This window comes from Periplaneta americana, chromosome 12 (assembly GCF_040183065.1).
Source record: "Periplaneta americana isolate PAMFEO1 chromosome 12, P.americana_PAMFEO1_priV1, whole genome shotgun sequence".
Lineage (NCBI taxonomy): Eukaryota > Metazoa > Arthropoda > Insecta > Blattodea > Blattidae > Periplaneta > Periplaneta americana.
The window spans coordinates 54,267,649-54,284,134 of record NC_091128.1 but is presented as its reverse complement, the minus strand read 5'-3'; the positions used below and the strand labels follow the sequence as shown (position 1 = coordinate 54,284,134).

At 34.5% G+C, this 16,486-nt stretch overlaps 1 protein-coding gene across 8 annotated transcripts in view; it reads left to right on the top strand.

Annotated features, from left to right (window-relative positions):
- Window positions 1-16,486, top strand: part of promL (prominin-like) — a 407,308-nt gene that overhangs the window by 276,022 nt on the left and 114,800 nt on the right. For all 8 annotated transcript variants that reach the window (XM_069841337.1, XM_069841339.1, XM_069841342.1 and 5 more), the window contains exons 3-4: window positions 617-887; window positions 7,189-7,309. In XM_069841337.1, the coding sequence (XP_069697438.1) occupies window positions 617-887; window positions 7,189-7,309 (392 nt within the window). The remainder of the gene's footprint in view (window positions 1-616; window positions 888-7,188; window positions 7,310-16,486) is intronic.

The window sequence follows — 16,486 nt, the reverse complement described above, 5'->3', positions numbered from 1 at the left end:
ATACGTGTGAACAGGACTTCTCGACGTTAAGTGAAATGAAAACATTAAAGAGGGAGAGACTCAAATCCATCGATGAAGAAATTAGGCTTACACTGTCAACAATTTTGCCGCGGATCAGTTACCTGTGTGCAGCTAAGCAGGTTCAAGTACATATCACATTGAAATTACGAGTAGAGTTATTTACTTTAATATTGGTAATAGAAATGTGTACTTTCTACAGTGAATTAAAGTTCATAAATTGTTAATAAATGCAAGAGTCGATATCTGTTTTATAATAATAATAATAATAATAATAATAATAATAATAATAATAATAGTAGTAGTAGTAGTAAATCTGAGTACATTACGTAATTATATTAAGAGAGTCACATCATATATTTTTGAGGGGCTTAACATTTTTGTGTGCCGTGTTGAGTCTAGGCCTGTCTAGAGTGTGCCGTGAGTAAAAAAGGTTGCGGAACACTGTAATACATCATAGGACGAGAAAGAAGAACAAAAATAAGATTGTATGCTTGCTCTTCACAAATCATTTTCAGAGCCTTACTCAGTGTTCCTTCATATTTAATTAGTCTATAATAACTCAGTATAATAAACTATTTGTGTTTTCTGTTTGCAGGTTTTGTAGCAGTACAAGATGACGGCTCCCTCAGAATGGCAGATCTGCAGACAGAGTGGCAGACGCTACTGACACACTACGCCGGGGTTGTGGCAGTTGTGGCTGTTGGTTTACTCTTTGTTGTTCTTATGCCTTGCGTGGGATTCGTATTCTGCTGCTGCAGATGTTCTGGGCGCTGTGGTGCACGGATGCAACCCTTCGAGAAGCGACGGGATCCCTGCAAGCGTATTGGTTTCGGCGTCATACTTTCTGGAATAACCATAATTATTCTGTAAGTATTTTATTTTCAAAATACTTTCTTGCACTACTAAGTTGTACTAATCGAAAGGCAGACACATTTGAGTTGGAAGTTTAGAGTTTCAATAGCACGTAAGGCTAATATTTTTTCCTACCCTCCTTGTAAAATATCACTTTTCTGACACTTTACTTCCATACTTCAACGTGATTAAATCATTGTTTTTATCCTGGCTCCCTTATGGAGACTTGATACGAAATGCATTTTTCTCAGACTGAGGTTTTGTATATATCCTCAAGCATAAACGGAAAAGATCGGCGTCTTGGGTGACAAATAACCAATGAATTTTGCCCGAAGCCCTCTGCCAGGGACAGGATTCTTTTACATGCCATAATTTACCACACTTGCCTCCCTCCAGAAAGAAGTCGTGCTTAGGATTTCACCGCTTTTTGCCAGGTTTAAAACTGTGAACTCGAATCCATCAGTGAGCATGACAGCTAAAAACCCTCTGAGGACACGTGATTTAAGTAGATGTCTGTAATTTATTTGGAAAAATGTCCATGACATAGCACTTCTTATATTGTAGTCACTTGTAGTACTTCTTTGTTATTTACTAAAATAGGCATTTAAAATATTAATTAAACATCATAAGTAGAGGGCGGAAAAATGTGCGTTACCACGCGATACAGGTTAGTTTGGTCTGAAGTATGGATGACGACACAGGTACAAGCGCAATAACATAAATGCACTACGAGAGGATGGCAGTACAATTAGGAACCAACAAATGATCTTCAGTGTCAACTTCTAGTCGTATGGGAAAGAAAGCCAGGTGTTTACAATATTGTTTAATGCCTTTGTGCAGGTGCTAGTGTTGTGTAAAAGTGATTTAAAATATCTAAGTCGAAGGATTTGGAATTAAACAGTCTAAGAAATAAATACGGAAGAGATATTTTGATCCCGCAAGAGGAAAATATTTTCTGTGCCGTGTGCAAATGTAAAATTAAAATACATAGGAAGTATTGCATAGAGCGGCATTGTAACAGCAAGAAACATACCGAAAACAAAGGTCTTCGACATCAAATAATTAAAAACATACACGATCTGAATTTAATGTGGATTTATGTAATATGATGATTTCTGCAAATATTCCGTTCAAGAAACTTGATAATCCACATTTTATAGGTGAAAAGGAGAAAGAAAAATACCACAAATTCTGCAAAAGAAATAATATCGGTTATACAGTTCTGTGTAACATTTTGAGTGGAGGGAAAAACGACGATACTATGGCGCTTTTTTCATTTGCACCTCTAACAACTTGTGTCACGAAAAGTAGCTTTTCGATGTTGAAAAACTGTTTGAGTGAGAGACGTCGAACTTTCTCTTTCGATAATTTACGGATGTATATTGTGGTTGAGTATAATGCATTCTTTAATCATCATGCGGTGGCAGTTAACATTTGAGGTAAGTTTTTAAATCATAATAACTATATTATAACTTCATTCCAGTACTTATAGATCGATTGAATGGAGTGATGGGGTTTTCATTACCAGACTGTACTCTCTTGCCGTTGTTTACGTGAGTAAATGACAACAGTATAGTCCGTTGACACTGAACTTAAGGCATAACGCACATCTTTCCGTCCTTTAATCATAAGTATTAAGTATCGAAGTTTCAAACTTGTGTATTTTCTCGGCGGTAAACAATATAATAATGAACCATATCTGAAATGGAAGAGTAAGTCGTCAAGTTATCGTAATACAAATTACAAGTTTCCAATTTGTGAGTCATTTATAACATGATATACATCCAGCCAGTAGTACATTTCTTCCCAACTCAGGTTAGCAAGTCTGGTGTAATCGACTGTTCCGCTGCAACAATCCAGCGTCTCAACTCAGGTATGCTGGCAGTTAGCGTTGGCACGTACACGATCTTTTACATATCCCCACAAAAGTAAATCATAGGAAATGAAGTCCGGGGACATCGGAGGCCATCGGATGCCATCGGATAAAAGTCAAGTCGTCCGTCACTCTTCCTTCTACGAGATATCCCGTTGTCTGGATCTGATTGTACTGAATGTTGTGAGAAAGACCGTCACCTCCAAATCTTCGTTGATACACTCGTTGAACTGCAACCACTGGATTACACCTCGCAAATTCCAAAAACGCAGCTTTTTCTTGACGGGAATCCCCATCTTTACGAATGGCGTTCATGGCCACAAAACAAAATCTGCGCGCGTTGATTCGATACTTCCACAGTTACTCTTCCATTTCAGGTATTCATTGTTATATTGCATTTGTCCTTTAGTTAATCCCACAGGAAGTAGTCTGGTGGGGTTAGATCCGCGGATCTGGATAGCCATTGGATATTGCCGAAATTTGGAAATGAGGCGTCCAGGGAATTGTCGTCGAAGGGTTGCCAAAATTTGCATATTGAGTTTATTGCTTTAAAGAGCTCCTCATATTGTTTTCTTCAAAGTGTAAATCGGTCTCTTCATTATTCCCAGTTTTTCCATGAGATTTCAGCACAATTTTCGTTTGCGTATCGCATTTCACGCACTGTTACAAAGAGATAAAGTGGAAATATAATTTTGTGGGTTGGGCCATTTGTGCGCTGAGCGCCTCATATATCCTTGTAGTTCATTTATTTGTTCTTATCGTGATCCTTGTTGTCTTTGTCGAGGTCCTTGTTGTCTTTGTTGCAGTTCTTGTTGTCTTTGTCGTAGTCCTTGTTTTCGTTGTCATGGTCCTTGTTGTGATCCTTGTCGTTAATCCTTTCATGGTCCTTATCGTTGTCCTTGTTGACTTTGTCTTGATCCTTAATGTGAACCTTTCCTTTTTGTGATCCTTGTCGTTAATCCTTTCATGTCCGTATCGTTGTCCTTGTTGACCTTTGTCTTGATCCTTAATGTGAACCTTTCCTTTTTGTGATCTTATTATAATTGATATGTTGAGCCTTCTCATAGTGCTTAACGTCTTTACCGCGGTCCTTGTTTCTTTGCCATGGTCCTTATAGTGGTCTTTATTGTCTTTGTCATATCCTACATTTGTCATTTCAAAATAATATTGTTTTCTCCCTTTGGCAAGTGACTTCTTTGTCACACAGTAACTTTCATAAAAGATGAACAGAAAGCTATATCAGAAATAGACAACTGATAACATTTTGCACTATGTTTACTTTAAGACAGTGTTGCGACAAGACTGGGAATTTGGTGAAAATTTGTGGCTTTATTAGTTATATCTTGTACGAATAGATGGCGAAGATAACAGTCAGTGTGGCCAGAAGTATGTAAAATAAATTTAAAAAAAACTTTAAAGACCTGCTGAACTCAAAGATAACAGACTATAGGCAATGATGCTGTTAATTATCCGGAAGTGAAGTATTTTTAACCCATTAAAAGCCTATACCCACATTATAAAATTCAAAATTTCATCCCACTATGCTGATTGTAAGTATACTAGGTTTAGCAGGAAACCACTGATATTGTCAACTATGAAAATAAGTTGTATTTAATCAACATCTTCATTTTGAATTTTTAAATGTCGAGAAAATTTTAAAAGAAAATGAAACCGTCGAACGGACTGAAATTATGACGTAAGAAACATTTTGCAATTATTACCGAATGCAAGAAAAAATTGAAATGTTTAGGGAAAGGTTTAGGTATACGTCATAGACGAGTTTTGATTAGTTCTCACCGGGTGTCGTCAAAGTATGACATATAGGTTATGCCACTTAACACATTATAATTCAAAAATTGTCTTCTGAACTAAAGAATGAACAATACTTCCTAGAACCAATACAACAAAAGATACGTAACATATTTCGATCTGATAGACAGCGGAACTGGAAGGTTCATGTCTAAGTTGGTGACATTAGACATATCGTCCTTCTTTCATATACCCGCAATGCGCCCTAGGATGATTTCACTAATATTATTAGAATCAGGGCCCTTTTACTTCTTAGGTCTAGGGAGATGGTTTTATATTTATATTTTCTATGCCACATTGTATGTATAAGATACGGCGTCGATCACATTGTAACAGTAGCAAGCTGTATATAAACTATATTATTTCGGCAACGATCTAGACCGGTGGTCGTCAGAACTCGCTGAAATGGGTAACGGGTAAAGAGTTTATCGCAATATGCACCGTCGTGCAGAAGGGAGAGGTAGGAAGCATACTCGCCAGCAGCCACGGATGCACGCTAGTGCCTTTCTTATCCGCGGGTAACAGACGCTAGCCCGAGGGTGTACTGTGCTGATGACCGCTGATCTAGACGTTCTTAAGAGAGCGAGAGACAGGAAAGTAAGGAGAATATTTGTCTAACCAAAAATATGGATTACCGAACAAATTTAATTTATACAGATTTTAAAGTATTAACTATTGAAGAAATTTATAAATATAGTTTACTAACTTACTACCACAGAAATCAAATAAAACATAAATCTAAACGACATGAATATCGTACTCGAAGACAAAAGTTTACTTTCCCATTAATTGAGCCTAAATATCATACAAGTGCAGCTCTTAAACATGGTGCTAGTTTCGGCCGAAGACTTTATAATAAAATTACAAAACTTTTTCCAAATTTGAAATATTTTAAAATTGAAGCTTTAAAAAAAGAAATTTATAAAATTATTCATGATATATAATATTAACAAATATGTGTTTTTTTACCTTTTATTTCTGTCGACTGTATTAATGTTTTTATTGAATATCACTGGCTTCTGTCTAATTATTAATTTATATTAAGTTTAAATATGTTTTTTGTCTCTTTTTCTCTTTCTTCTTCTTTTTTTGTGTTATTTATTGGTTTGAATTAAGTTACTTATTGTATTTAGTAAACTGTCCTTGTAAATTTTGTGTTATATTATTGGCTAAGACCACACCGTACACGAGCCTGGCTCTTACGGTGGTGGCTAGAAACATTTTTATTTTATAATTTTAAATTGTACTCACTAACTAGCTAGCTAGTTAAATAAATAAATGATTTCACGTATTTGCTAATAACGCCCTCTAAATAATTTCAATTGTTGAAAGTGAACTGTCTTCCACTTCCATACATTATTATTATTATTATTATTATTATTATTATTATTATTATTATTATTATTATTATTATTATCATTATTATTATCATTATTATTATTATTATTATTATTATTATTATTATTATTATTATTATTATTATTATTAAACTAGCATAATTCTTAGTTTGTCTTAAGAGAAAATAACCAGTAATAGTTACTTTCGAAGAATATATTATTAAAAATTGTCTGTAATGGTGAAATATTCTACGACATGAGTTAGCTGTGCTGTTGAATATTACCACATAGGCTATTTTGCGTTTTTTAGGATATAAAATGCGCTGCGAAGCAATTGCTGTTGAGCGTACCCAGTTCAATGTAATATGCTCTCCATCCTCCAAGTCAAGTCAAACATACTTTACGAGTAATTAATGTAATAATCTTTGTTAAAAATAATGGAACTTAATTTATACATATAAATTTACTTAAATTGAAGACATGAACACATTTTTTACACTTCCAATGCTGTAAGTATATTGTTATTAGCTTGTTTTTAGGGAAGTAGATGAATTTCACCGTGATAATGTTGGTCGCTATTGACCACGGGACGTACTAAGTCATAATACTATAGCTTCTCAAGGGAAGTAAGTGAAAATATGTTTCATTCAACAGTAACAAAACAACAACAATTCTGAGTAACTTTCGGTGCTGGACCCCGGACTCATTTCACCGGCATTATCACCTTCATCTAATTCAGACGCTAAATCACCTAAAATGTTGATAAAGCGTCGTAAAATAACCTACTAAAAAACATAACAATAAATAAAAGAATGCTCAAAACTCGACGACTCTCCCAGGAGATTTGATATGAAATAATGTAAAATGTTAATAAGTTCTGATGATGGCCAATATCAGGCCGAAACATGATGTCATAAAATTTAACACGTGAAAGACAGATAATACGTTTTCCAAAGTGATATAATGTTAAAAGTTTTGTAATCAAGATGTATGAAATAAAGAAATGTATATCTATTACATAAAATGTGGGATTGGAAAAAACATTATATACAATTCGCGAGTTATTTGGAACTTTCTAGTCTTGGACTATTTACTTGGCGCAAACTCGTCCTCGACTAGTAAAAACTACTTATCTTCCTTAATATATAAATAACTATTTAATTTTCTTATTATATTTTAGCGCGTTGATGTGAAACATTTAGGTTCTATTAGGCTATACTTTTACTTTATTCTCATGCTTTACTGTCTGTCTTGTTTGTTGTCTTCATTTTGTAACATAATTTTATGTGGTTACAGCTTTGGAGTGGTTTGTGCCTTCGTGACCAATGAATATATGGAAGATGGAACTCAGAAGCTTCCGTACAGAATGAGGACATCGATCAACGATACAAAATTGTACCTGGCAAATACGGAAGTGGTAAGTGTAACAGTACTGCTAACAGTAATAATAATAATAATAATAATAATAATAATAATAATAATAATAATAATAATAATAATAATAATAACATTGTAGAAAAAAATGTTTAAACTTTTCTGTTAGGAAACAAAACGTAGTCCAATTTTGAATTACAAAAACTTTGTTAGATGACAGATTAAATTATTTTCTGTTTTAATGAAGTTTAAAAATCTTTTTGGCAATATACGAGGGTCATACTGAAAGTCATGAGGAACCATTGCTATAAATCTTAATTTTTAGACAAACCAGGTACATCATCATAATCTACAGACTTTTCTGTTGCTTTTCAACATATCCTCCATTTCTTTGAACACATTTTTCCCGTCGTTCTGTAAGTTTGAAAATTCTCTTGCTGTAGAAGTCCGGTTCATCCCCCCGAAGGCATCGCTTTCCGGATGACCTCCAGCGTCTCGTAGCGTTGGCCTTGCAGCTGCTCCTTTATAGAATCGAAAAGATGATAGTCGGACGGTGCCAAGTCGGGACTGTAGGCAGATTGCGGAATAGTTTCCCACCCAAATGTTTTTATTTTCTCCACTGTGACACGATCAATGTGAGGCCACGCGTTATCGTGTTGCAGGATGATCTTTCCAGGGCGTTTCTCGCGCAATACACGACGGAGCTTCAAAACTGTCTGAATATAGCGGACAGCATTTATGGTCTGTCCAGGTTCAAGAAATTCAACCGAAATACATCCCAGAACTCATCAACTCTTTCCTTGTTGCGTTCCGTGGAGGCAGTTCGATGGCGACCGCTACAAGGCTCATCTTGGATGCTCGTGTTCCCATCTTCGAAATGTTTCACCCATCTCCTGACACTGCTGGAGCCCATGCACACATCTCCGTATGCACGCTGAAGTCTGAGATGAATTTCAGCAGCAGATTTTTCTTCTTTAACAAAGAATTTAATGACAGCACGCTGTCGAAACGAACCATCGTTGTCGACCATTTTGCAAACATTGCCTGTGGTCACATGATAGAAGTTAATGACGTCATAATATGTCAATACATCATGTAAAGTCTGTAGATTATGATCATATAATCGTTTTTATTACGTTATTGAAATTGAAATTATGCTCATGACTTTCAGTACGACCCTCTGTATGTGTTTTGAAGCGCAAGAGAGAAAAGAGAAGTTACTATTTCATGAATTAACATTTTGAAAAATAATATTGTATTCATTTGTTGTTTGTTGTTAACTAACTGTCTCAACCTCATAAGTGACACCACTAAGGCATTACTCATGAGACAACTAAGCCAGGAGATAATGGAGTAGCGTGACCAGTTCGTTTCCCCTCTATTGCATACATCGCTGACTAGTATCATATTTCAATAATCAAATTTAAGATGTATACAAACAATGTAATTTTATTGTTATTACTCTAACACATATGAAATACAGCCTGCAAAACACAGCAACGAGAAGGTGGAAGGTATACGAAGAGAAGTCACGGAACACCTTCACTATTGCACAAGGAATTTTTATGACTATTAATTTTTTTATTTTATAATAAAAATTCTAGTAATTTACTGATTAACTTTACAGCAAAACCCTATAAGTAAGTTTGACCCATGTATGTAAGAATCCATATAAGTGAATATCACTTAAGAACAAGGTAAATTGCAGTGCAAGTGACTTTTTATATAAAGCAGTTCAATATTTTAATGAAATACAAACAACTTACCATAGGCGAATGAAATTTTGCACATTTGTTACTATTAAGCAGATATACCAGTGACAAAAATTTGGTCAGTCTAGCTTCATAAGTATGGTAATTATTGATTGCACTATTGTGAAGTCTTGAAACTAAGGAACTTGGAGAAATTTCAGTATAGTGTCCCCTTAAATCAGGCATGTCAAAACCCTGCACATTGTGCACTTGTCTCTGTCCGATGTGCAGTTCCTATTCCCCTACCTGGAGGGAGTGAATCGGCTTGGAGGGGAACGCGACAGGGCTGTACATTACCTGCAGTAGCAGAACAGCTTTGGTTTCAGTAACACAGATCAGTACGGGTGTGCTCATTGAGCTGTGATTGTGAATGCGTTATGAAAAATAAAGTGAGGAGGAGTCCATAGATATAACAAAGAAGAGAAATCACGAATCATATAACATAAATGTTATGATGTTTTCCTCAGCCAACAGTAATTATTTTAAAAAGAAAGGCTTTCATCATATCATGTGGACCTTATAGTGATGTGAGAATTTAAATCAGATTAGTAAAGTTCTCAAAATATAATATTCGCCAGCTCTTATTTCTTAATTAATAATCTCATGGCAAGACAAACATGATAATGATGTTGTTTTGGAGTCTGTACTAACACAGCCATCAATGGTTAGACGACTTACAACTTTTATTTGATAAGCTGATAAGTAATGAGAATATTGAGTGAAGAATACATGTGAGGATCTTGAGGTTGTAAGGGAAGGAAGAAAGCAACTATTTGTAAGGCGGAAAAATTTTCTGGAAAAATAATACTTAATGGCAAATTTTCCATCTCACTTTACTATATTATCTTAATATACTTACGTTAATAAATATTTAACGTTTTCTAAATAAACTATATATAAATTTAAATTAAAGCTTAATTTATCCAATTTATTAATAATGTGAATTTATATTAATATACAGCAAGGAAATGATTCCAGTGTAAAAGCCTCACAATGTCCTATTGCATGTAATTGGAGTAAAATATTTTCTGTGCACCAATGGTCCCAATAATGCTTGAGGAACAATGAAAGAGTATTACTTTGAAATAATCAGTACCTATTACGTAAAATGAAATACTGTGTTCGTTTTTTGTTGTTTCGAAATTACTGCAATATTTATATTTCCTTCAAATACTGTATACAGATCATGTAAATAAATTATTCTTTACAAACGACTGCTTTGTGAATTGTAACTGAGTAAGTCTATTGTTTTTTGTGTTACAATTATTGTCAAATATAGACATTGACAGTAATTGTGTTTTTTTTTTCCTTCTGCTAAGTGTGTTTATAATGTCCAAATGTCAATTTAATTGAACACTAGAAGCGCAGAATAGATTCTTGTACATCCCTCCCGATAAGAACTGGTAAGAGCAACACGTGAATGACGCAGTCTGCACAGACCGGCGTTCCGCTCACATACACTGCACTTTAGTGTCTGATTTCTGACGTGCCTGCCTTAAATGTTGAAGAAGCCGGAGAGAGTTTGCACGACGAATGCCGTCGGAAATGTTTAGATTATTTTTTTATTTACAACATTGTTGTTTTCATTTGTTACTTGTAATTTATTAAGTTCATGCTGCTGTAATACCTATAACTGTGATGTATATGAAGGAGTGTATTGAACACTTAAATGCATATTTATGCTGTAATAATTATTAAATGAAGTTTTTGTACATTTATATGTTGATTGACAATAATGTTCCGAAATATACGAAGTTTTTGCCCTTCAAATTAAAAATATCTGCGTTTTACTTTAAATATTCCTATCCCACGCGTGTTGAAAAGGAATAACAATGGCGGCCGACTCGGTGATTGCGCTACTCTGTTACATCTGATATTTGTAAGCAGTCACTGCGTGTATTACCCTCTACGTAAGGACAATTACCTACGCTCAGTTCGCCTTTCGGAGCATAAATTAGCCTTTCAGAATTTAAATCAACTATTACATCTGGGAAAACGTACAAATATTATATACAGTATTCTTTGCCTCAATTAAGTTGAGAAGAATTTAAAACATATACATTTCTCCCCTCACTACAGCTAACTGTGGCATGATGGTTTACATCACCTCTCAACTGTCTAGGGCAGTGGCGTCGCAGTGACATTTTGACATAGGGGTGCGATTTTTTTTTAATGATTAAAATACAGTAGTCTGCTTTCGTTATATGAGAAGCAACTAGAAACACTTGGATATGGAGCGTGTGAAATGGCCAGACAGAATAACAAACGAAGCTGTGTTGGAAAGAGTGGGTGAAGAAAGAGTGATGCTGAAACTGATCAGAAAGAGGAAAAGGAAATTGGCTGGGTCACTAGTTGAGAAGAAACTGCCTTCTGAAGAATACACTGGAAGGAATGGTGAAGGGTAGAAGAGTTCGAGGCAGAAGAAGATATCGGATGATAGACGACATTAAGATATATGGATCATATGAGGAGACAAAGAGGAAGGCAGAGAATAGGAAAGACTGGCGAAAGCTGTGTTTGTAGTGAAAGACCTGCCCTTGGGCAGAACACTATGAATGAAGGAATGAATGTTTAATATAAACTTTAGATTATCATTCAGGGTTCTTTGATGTGTGTAAGCAACCGCAAAGCTCAATTTTACAATTTTTTTTTTTTTTTGTTGGCAAAAAGTCTCGTAGTGAGTCTCTCGAGGTTAGTGAATATTTCACATTGGCAAATGTTTTTTCGCAGCCGTAGCGTGACGATGTTGCGAACGTTTTTCCCGAAACTAATTTCACTTTCCCCTTTGAAACTCAGCTGGTAATAATAATAATAATAATAATAATAATAATAATAATAATAATAATAATAATAATAATAATAATACACAAAATTTTAAATAGGCCTACCGATAATGTAAATTGTAAACAATTTTAATAATGACCTCCCTACCCTTGACGAAATTCTGCGTACGCCACTGACTGTATATATTTATTCCTAAACCTCCGTATATCATTAGAGTGTATACTTTCCTGTAAGCTGTCTCTTCGCACAGAAATGTTCCCGTGTGTTACTATTCAAACCTGTCTACATTGTCTTGGGGTTGATTGTTATGTATTCCAGATGGCAGGAAACCAATTCGCATAACAAATGGGTAACTCTACAGCAAACAATCACTAGTCAAGTTACTGCTTATTTATATAGGATGTATCTATATATGCGTCCTGACACCAAACCATAACAAAAAGTTCATATGAACATGGGTCCGCAATCCCTTCGTAAGGGAGTTATGGGTTTATTGGTAATGGTACATGTGATACATTTAACAACACACATTTACAAAAATTGCCCAAAGTGACCTCCTGCTTCGATGCATGCCCTGAGCCTGCGTTCCATGCTTTGCCATACTCTGTGCCAGAGGTCTGCATCGGACGTTTTCGCTCGAGCGCCAAGTAGTTCATAGCATAATCCGATGATGGGTAAAATTGTCGCGAGCTATAAATCCTCGAATGGTATAGCCGAGCGTTAGACATTCGTTCTTGTTACAGTGATGAACTGTGTAGTAACATCATAGATGTTTATCATTTCAAAACTTGGCAGTGTTTAACTAACCTCTCCATAATACAACTACAAAACTTGCTTTAAAATGTAATATAAATGTTGTAGGTAAATGTCCCCCCCCCCCCACAGGAGTGATTTTGTTTTTGCCACATCTGATAGATGTTATTGGATGTAACTAATTATTATAAACGGAGAACACAATCACGATAATGCAAGAACCGTATCAAGTTTTCTAGTAGTAGTAGTAGTAATAATAATAATAATAATAATAATAATAATAATAATAATAATAATAATAATAATAATTAGTGAATCAATCTTTGCGTTTGTAACAGTTGTGCAGCATGATTATTCGTTTTATTGTATTTTCTGTGACGTTATCTCTGTATTAATATTGTTATTAATCTAGGCTACTGCCATATCAATAATATTTTGTAAAACGTTTCTACATTGTCGCAGTATATCGGCGGAACACTATGTATGGACATAACATATTATATATGTGGTAAATCAAACATTGAATAATTATTAATTAGCAATAATAACTGTATGTCGAAGTTTTTCATACTATTTTATTTATAACTTCATGTTACTCTTTTGGTACGTTCCATTGACTGTTCCATTAAACGTTTGTCATAAACGCAGAAAATAAAGCCTTATTTTTAACCGTGTGAGCAAAACATATGTGTATTTTATCTGTCGCCTTCCATACAAGATAAGACATGTTGGTGAGATGACCTTGTACCGTGCTTCTATTTATTACGAGCGTATCACGACCGATCTTATTTCACTCGAGGGTGCGACACTCGACCGAGTTCAAGCAAGCGATTAACTCCAATGCAGCACTCTGCTCTGTGCAAATGTCCTGGGATGTTACGGATTTGATCAAATTTGCTACCGTATTCCCTTCTACTAGGCCATAAATGTAGTGCATATCCGTTATTTCTCTCACTGAATACATCTTGTGATGTGATGAATGTTACTGTGAATAACACAAAACAGAACAAAAGACAATCAGACAAAATAAAACAAATGTCATGATCAACTGTAATGAATAAAGTGGGAAAAATGCAAGTTTGAGGTGAATTACGTAAATAGGGGTCACTACAGGAAATTCCTTTCATAACTCCTAACGAAGAGTTTGCGGACCCATGTTCATACGAACTTTTTGTTATGTTTTGGTGTCAGGATTACGCCCCCACATTTATGGACACACATTTAGATACACTCTGTATAACCATTTATTGATGTCACACTTTTCTAGTGTGCTTATGAAAAACTATCTTTCCTACTAGAAATCATTATTTTCTTAAAGAAATTCAAAATAATTTTGCAAGAATCGTCCTCTGCCATCATATCGTTGTAACTGATCAGCAGGGAACGGATTTATATGGACTAAAAATATATGAAATATGTAAATATATATGTAGTTATTTTTACCAAAATATGGAATTAAATATGGATTTTTACCAAAATATGGAATTAAATATGGACTTAAAATTATAAAAAAATGACTATGTACGTTAAATATTGGTACATTTTAATCAAACTAAACAAAAAATATAATGGACGTACCTTATCTTCCAATGTAGTTTCAACAAAACACAATTTTTATTGTCTGTTACCATAACAATAGGTTACAAACATTTCTTTCAAGTGCTGAAAAGTGAATCTTCTTCTATTGTCTCTGAGGATAGATTTATACTGACTAAAAGAGCGTTCGACGTCACAAGAAGTAACTGGTACATAATTCAATATCACAATGTCTGCTGGGGATAAGTCCAAGTTAGTCTTCACTGTTGATTCACCACTCATCACAGCAACAACCTTTTGTAGTTCTTCATATCCAGGGTTTTTTGAAAGTACAGTGTCCACCTTAGCTCTTACTGCATCTGCAACTTTACCTCTACCACGATTCAGTTGTTCCACAGTACTATTTATAATTTCAAAACTTTCAGATAGTGAAAGGTGCCTATTTTGGAGACTTTTGAGCGTTTTTATGATGCATGAAAATGTATGCTGAATGTGAGCTAAGTCATTCTTCACACTTATGTCACAGGTAACTGTTTTCGCAGTATCAATTGAGACTGCATCTTCAGAGTCCAATGCAAGGAGAACATTGTTAATAGAGTCTATATGTTCGGCATAATATTCAACTGCTTCTAGCCATGTACCCCATCTAGTTAAAATTGGCTTTGGTGGCAATGGAATTTCAGGGTACATTTCTTTCAACACGTTAACTCTACTGGGAGCTTTGAGAAATACTTTTTTCACTGATGAAATCAACAAATCTACTTTAGGGAAATTGTCTCTGACCACTTCTGCCACACGATGAAATGCATGCGCCACACAAGTAAAATGAGTCAATTTAGGATATACAACAGATAATGCTTGTCCAGCTTTGACCATATAAGGGGCAGCATCGCTAATAAAGAATAACACATTATCGTACATAATACCCTTTGGCCACAGGATACCCATAGCTTCGTTGAACAGTTTAACTATAGTTTTGTTATTGCACTTTTCTAGAACATCACAATGTAAAAGAATTCGTTCAGAATATTGTTCACTTAACAAACCGATAACTACATTACCAACAAGTCTACCTTCTTTGTCGGGAGTCTCATCAATGGAAACCCAAATTGAACTATCTTTAATTTCATCTCTTATCTTCTGTATTGTCTCATCGTAGATGGATGGAGCATACGTCTTCCTAAGTGTTGACTCATCCGGGATTGTATGTTGAGTATATTTTTCAAGGAATTCCCTGAAGACCTTATTCTTTAGTTTGTAGAGAGGAATATCAGCAGAGATGAGAGAACGGCACAGGTCGATGTTAAACTCAGATCTTACATTCGATGTTGTTGGTTGTGTTAAAAACAATTGTCTCTGCTTGGAATTTAGTTGTTTGTTGGCCTGATGTTTACTAGTTGTAATGTGTTGTTGCACCAGGAACTTTTGTGTAGATGATACTGCACACTGACACAAATTACAAAATAATATTTTATTGTCAGTTGATAAACCATCTTCTTTAAATTCTGAAATGTAACTTGTTAGTTTTGATTTTAAATTGACTGAATGACGTACTTTTGGCATATTTACCGTCTTTATAGTATGATTTACAAAACTGAACCTATGTGTACTCTGACTGGCATTTAACTGTTGAGCTGCACAACTGAAGTCTGTTAAAAATTTTAAATTAAATTAATACAGTTTTGTAACTTACTTTCCCATTGTTGATAGGACTGCTAATTTTCAAATAACTCTGATGTTAAAGGGATTACTGAACATGTGTTTAAATCTCTATTGTTGAAATGTATTTTTAAAAGTTAATGGAATTTTGTTTTGTTTTATTGTTAAACCTAATATAATATGGACTGTTTTATATGAAATATGGAAAATATATGGAAATTAACGAAAATATGTACTAAACTCTAAAATATGGAAAAATATGGAAAATAAAAGTAGGATTTTTCAACCCTACATATTGTGAAACATAAAGATAATGCAAAATATAAATTATATTAGCTTTATAAGTAAATATGTATTTACATATAAATCCTTTCCCTGCTGATCAGTAATGAATAATTGCGTTGTGTAAAGTATCATTGTTCTTTATTGATATAAAATATATGGCTGCCAGGAGTTCATAGGCAACAATGAAGATCTGCGGTTATAAGTAAATTATTTTGTGACAAGCGTAAATTTTTTTTATATAACTAGATACTTCATCTGAAAAGAATAGACGTAAGTATATATTTGTGTCATAGAATGAAATATTTCACTGTAGTGTGAATTCATTTGATTCGCCTGGAGACATCAAAATATGTGCTGCAGTTGCCTTAAATGCAATTCTGCCTTTGATCTGGCATACTAGCGTTGGATTTTGTGAAATGTTTTTTTGGTTTCCGTAATTATTTATGATACAT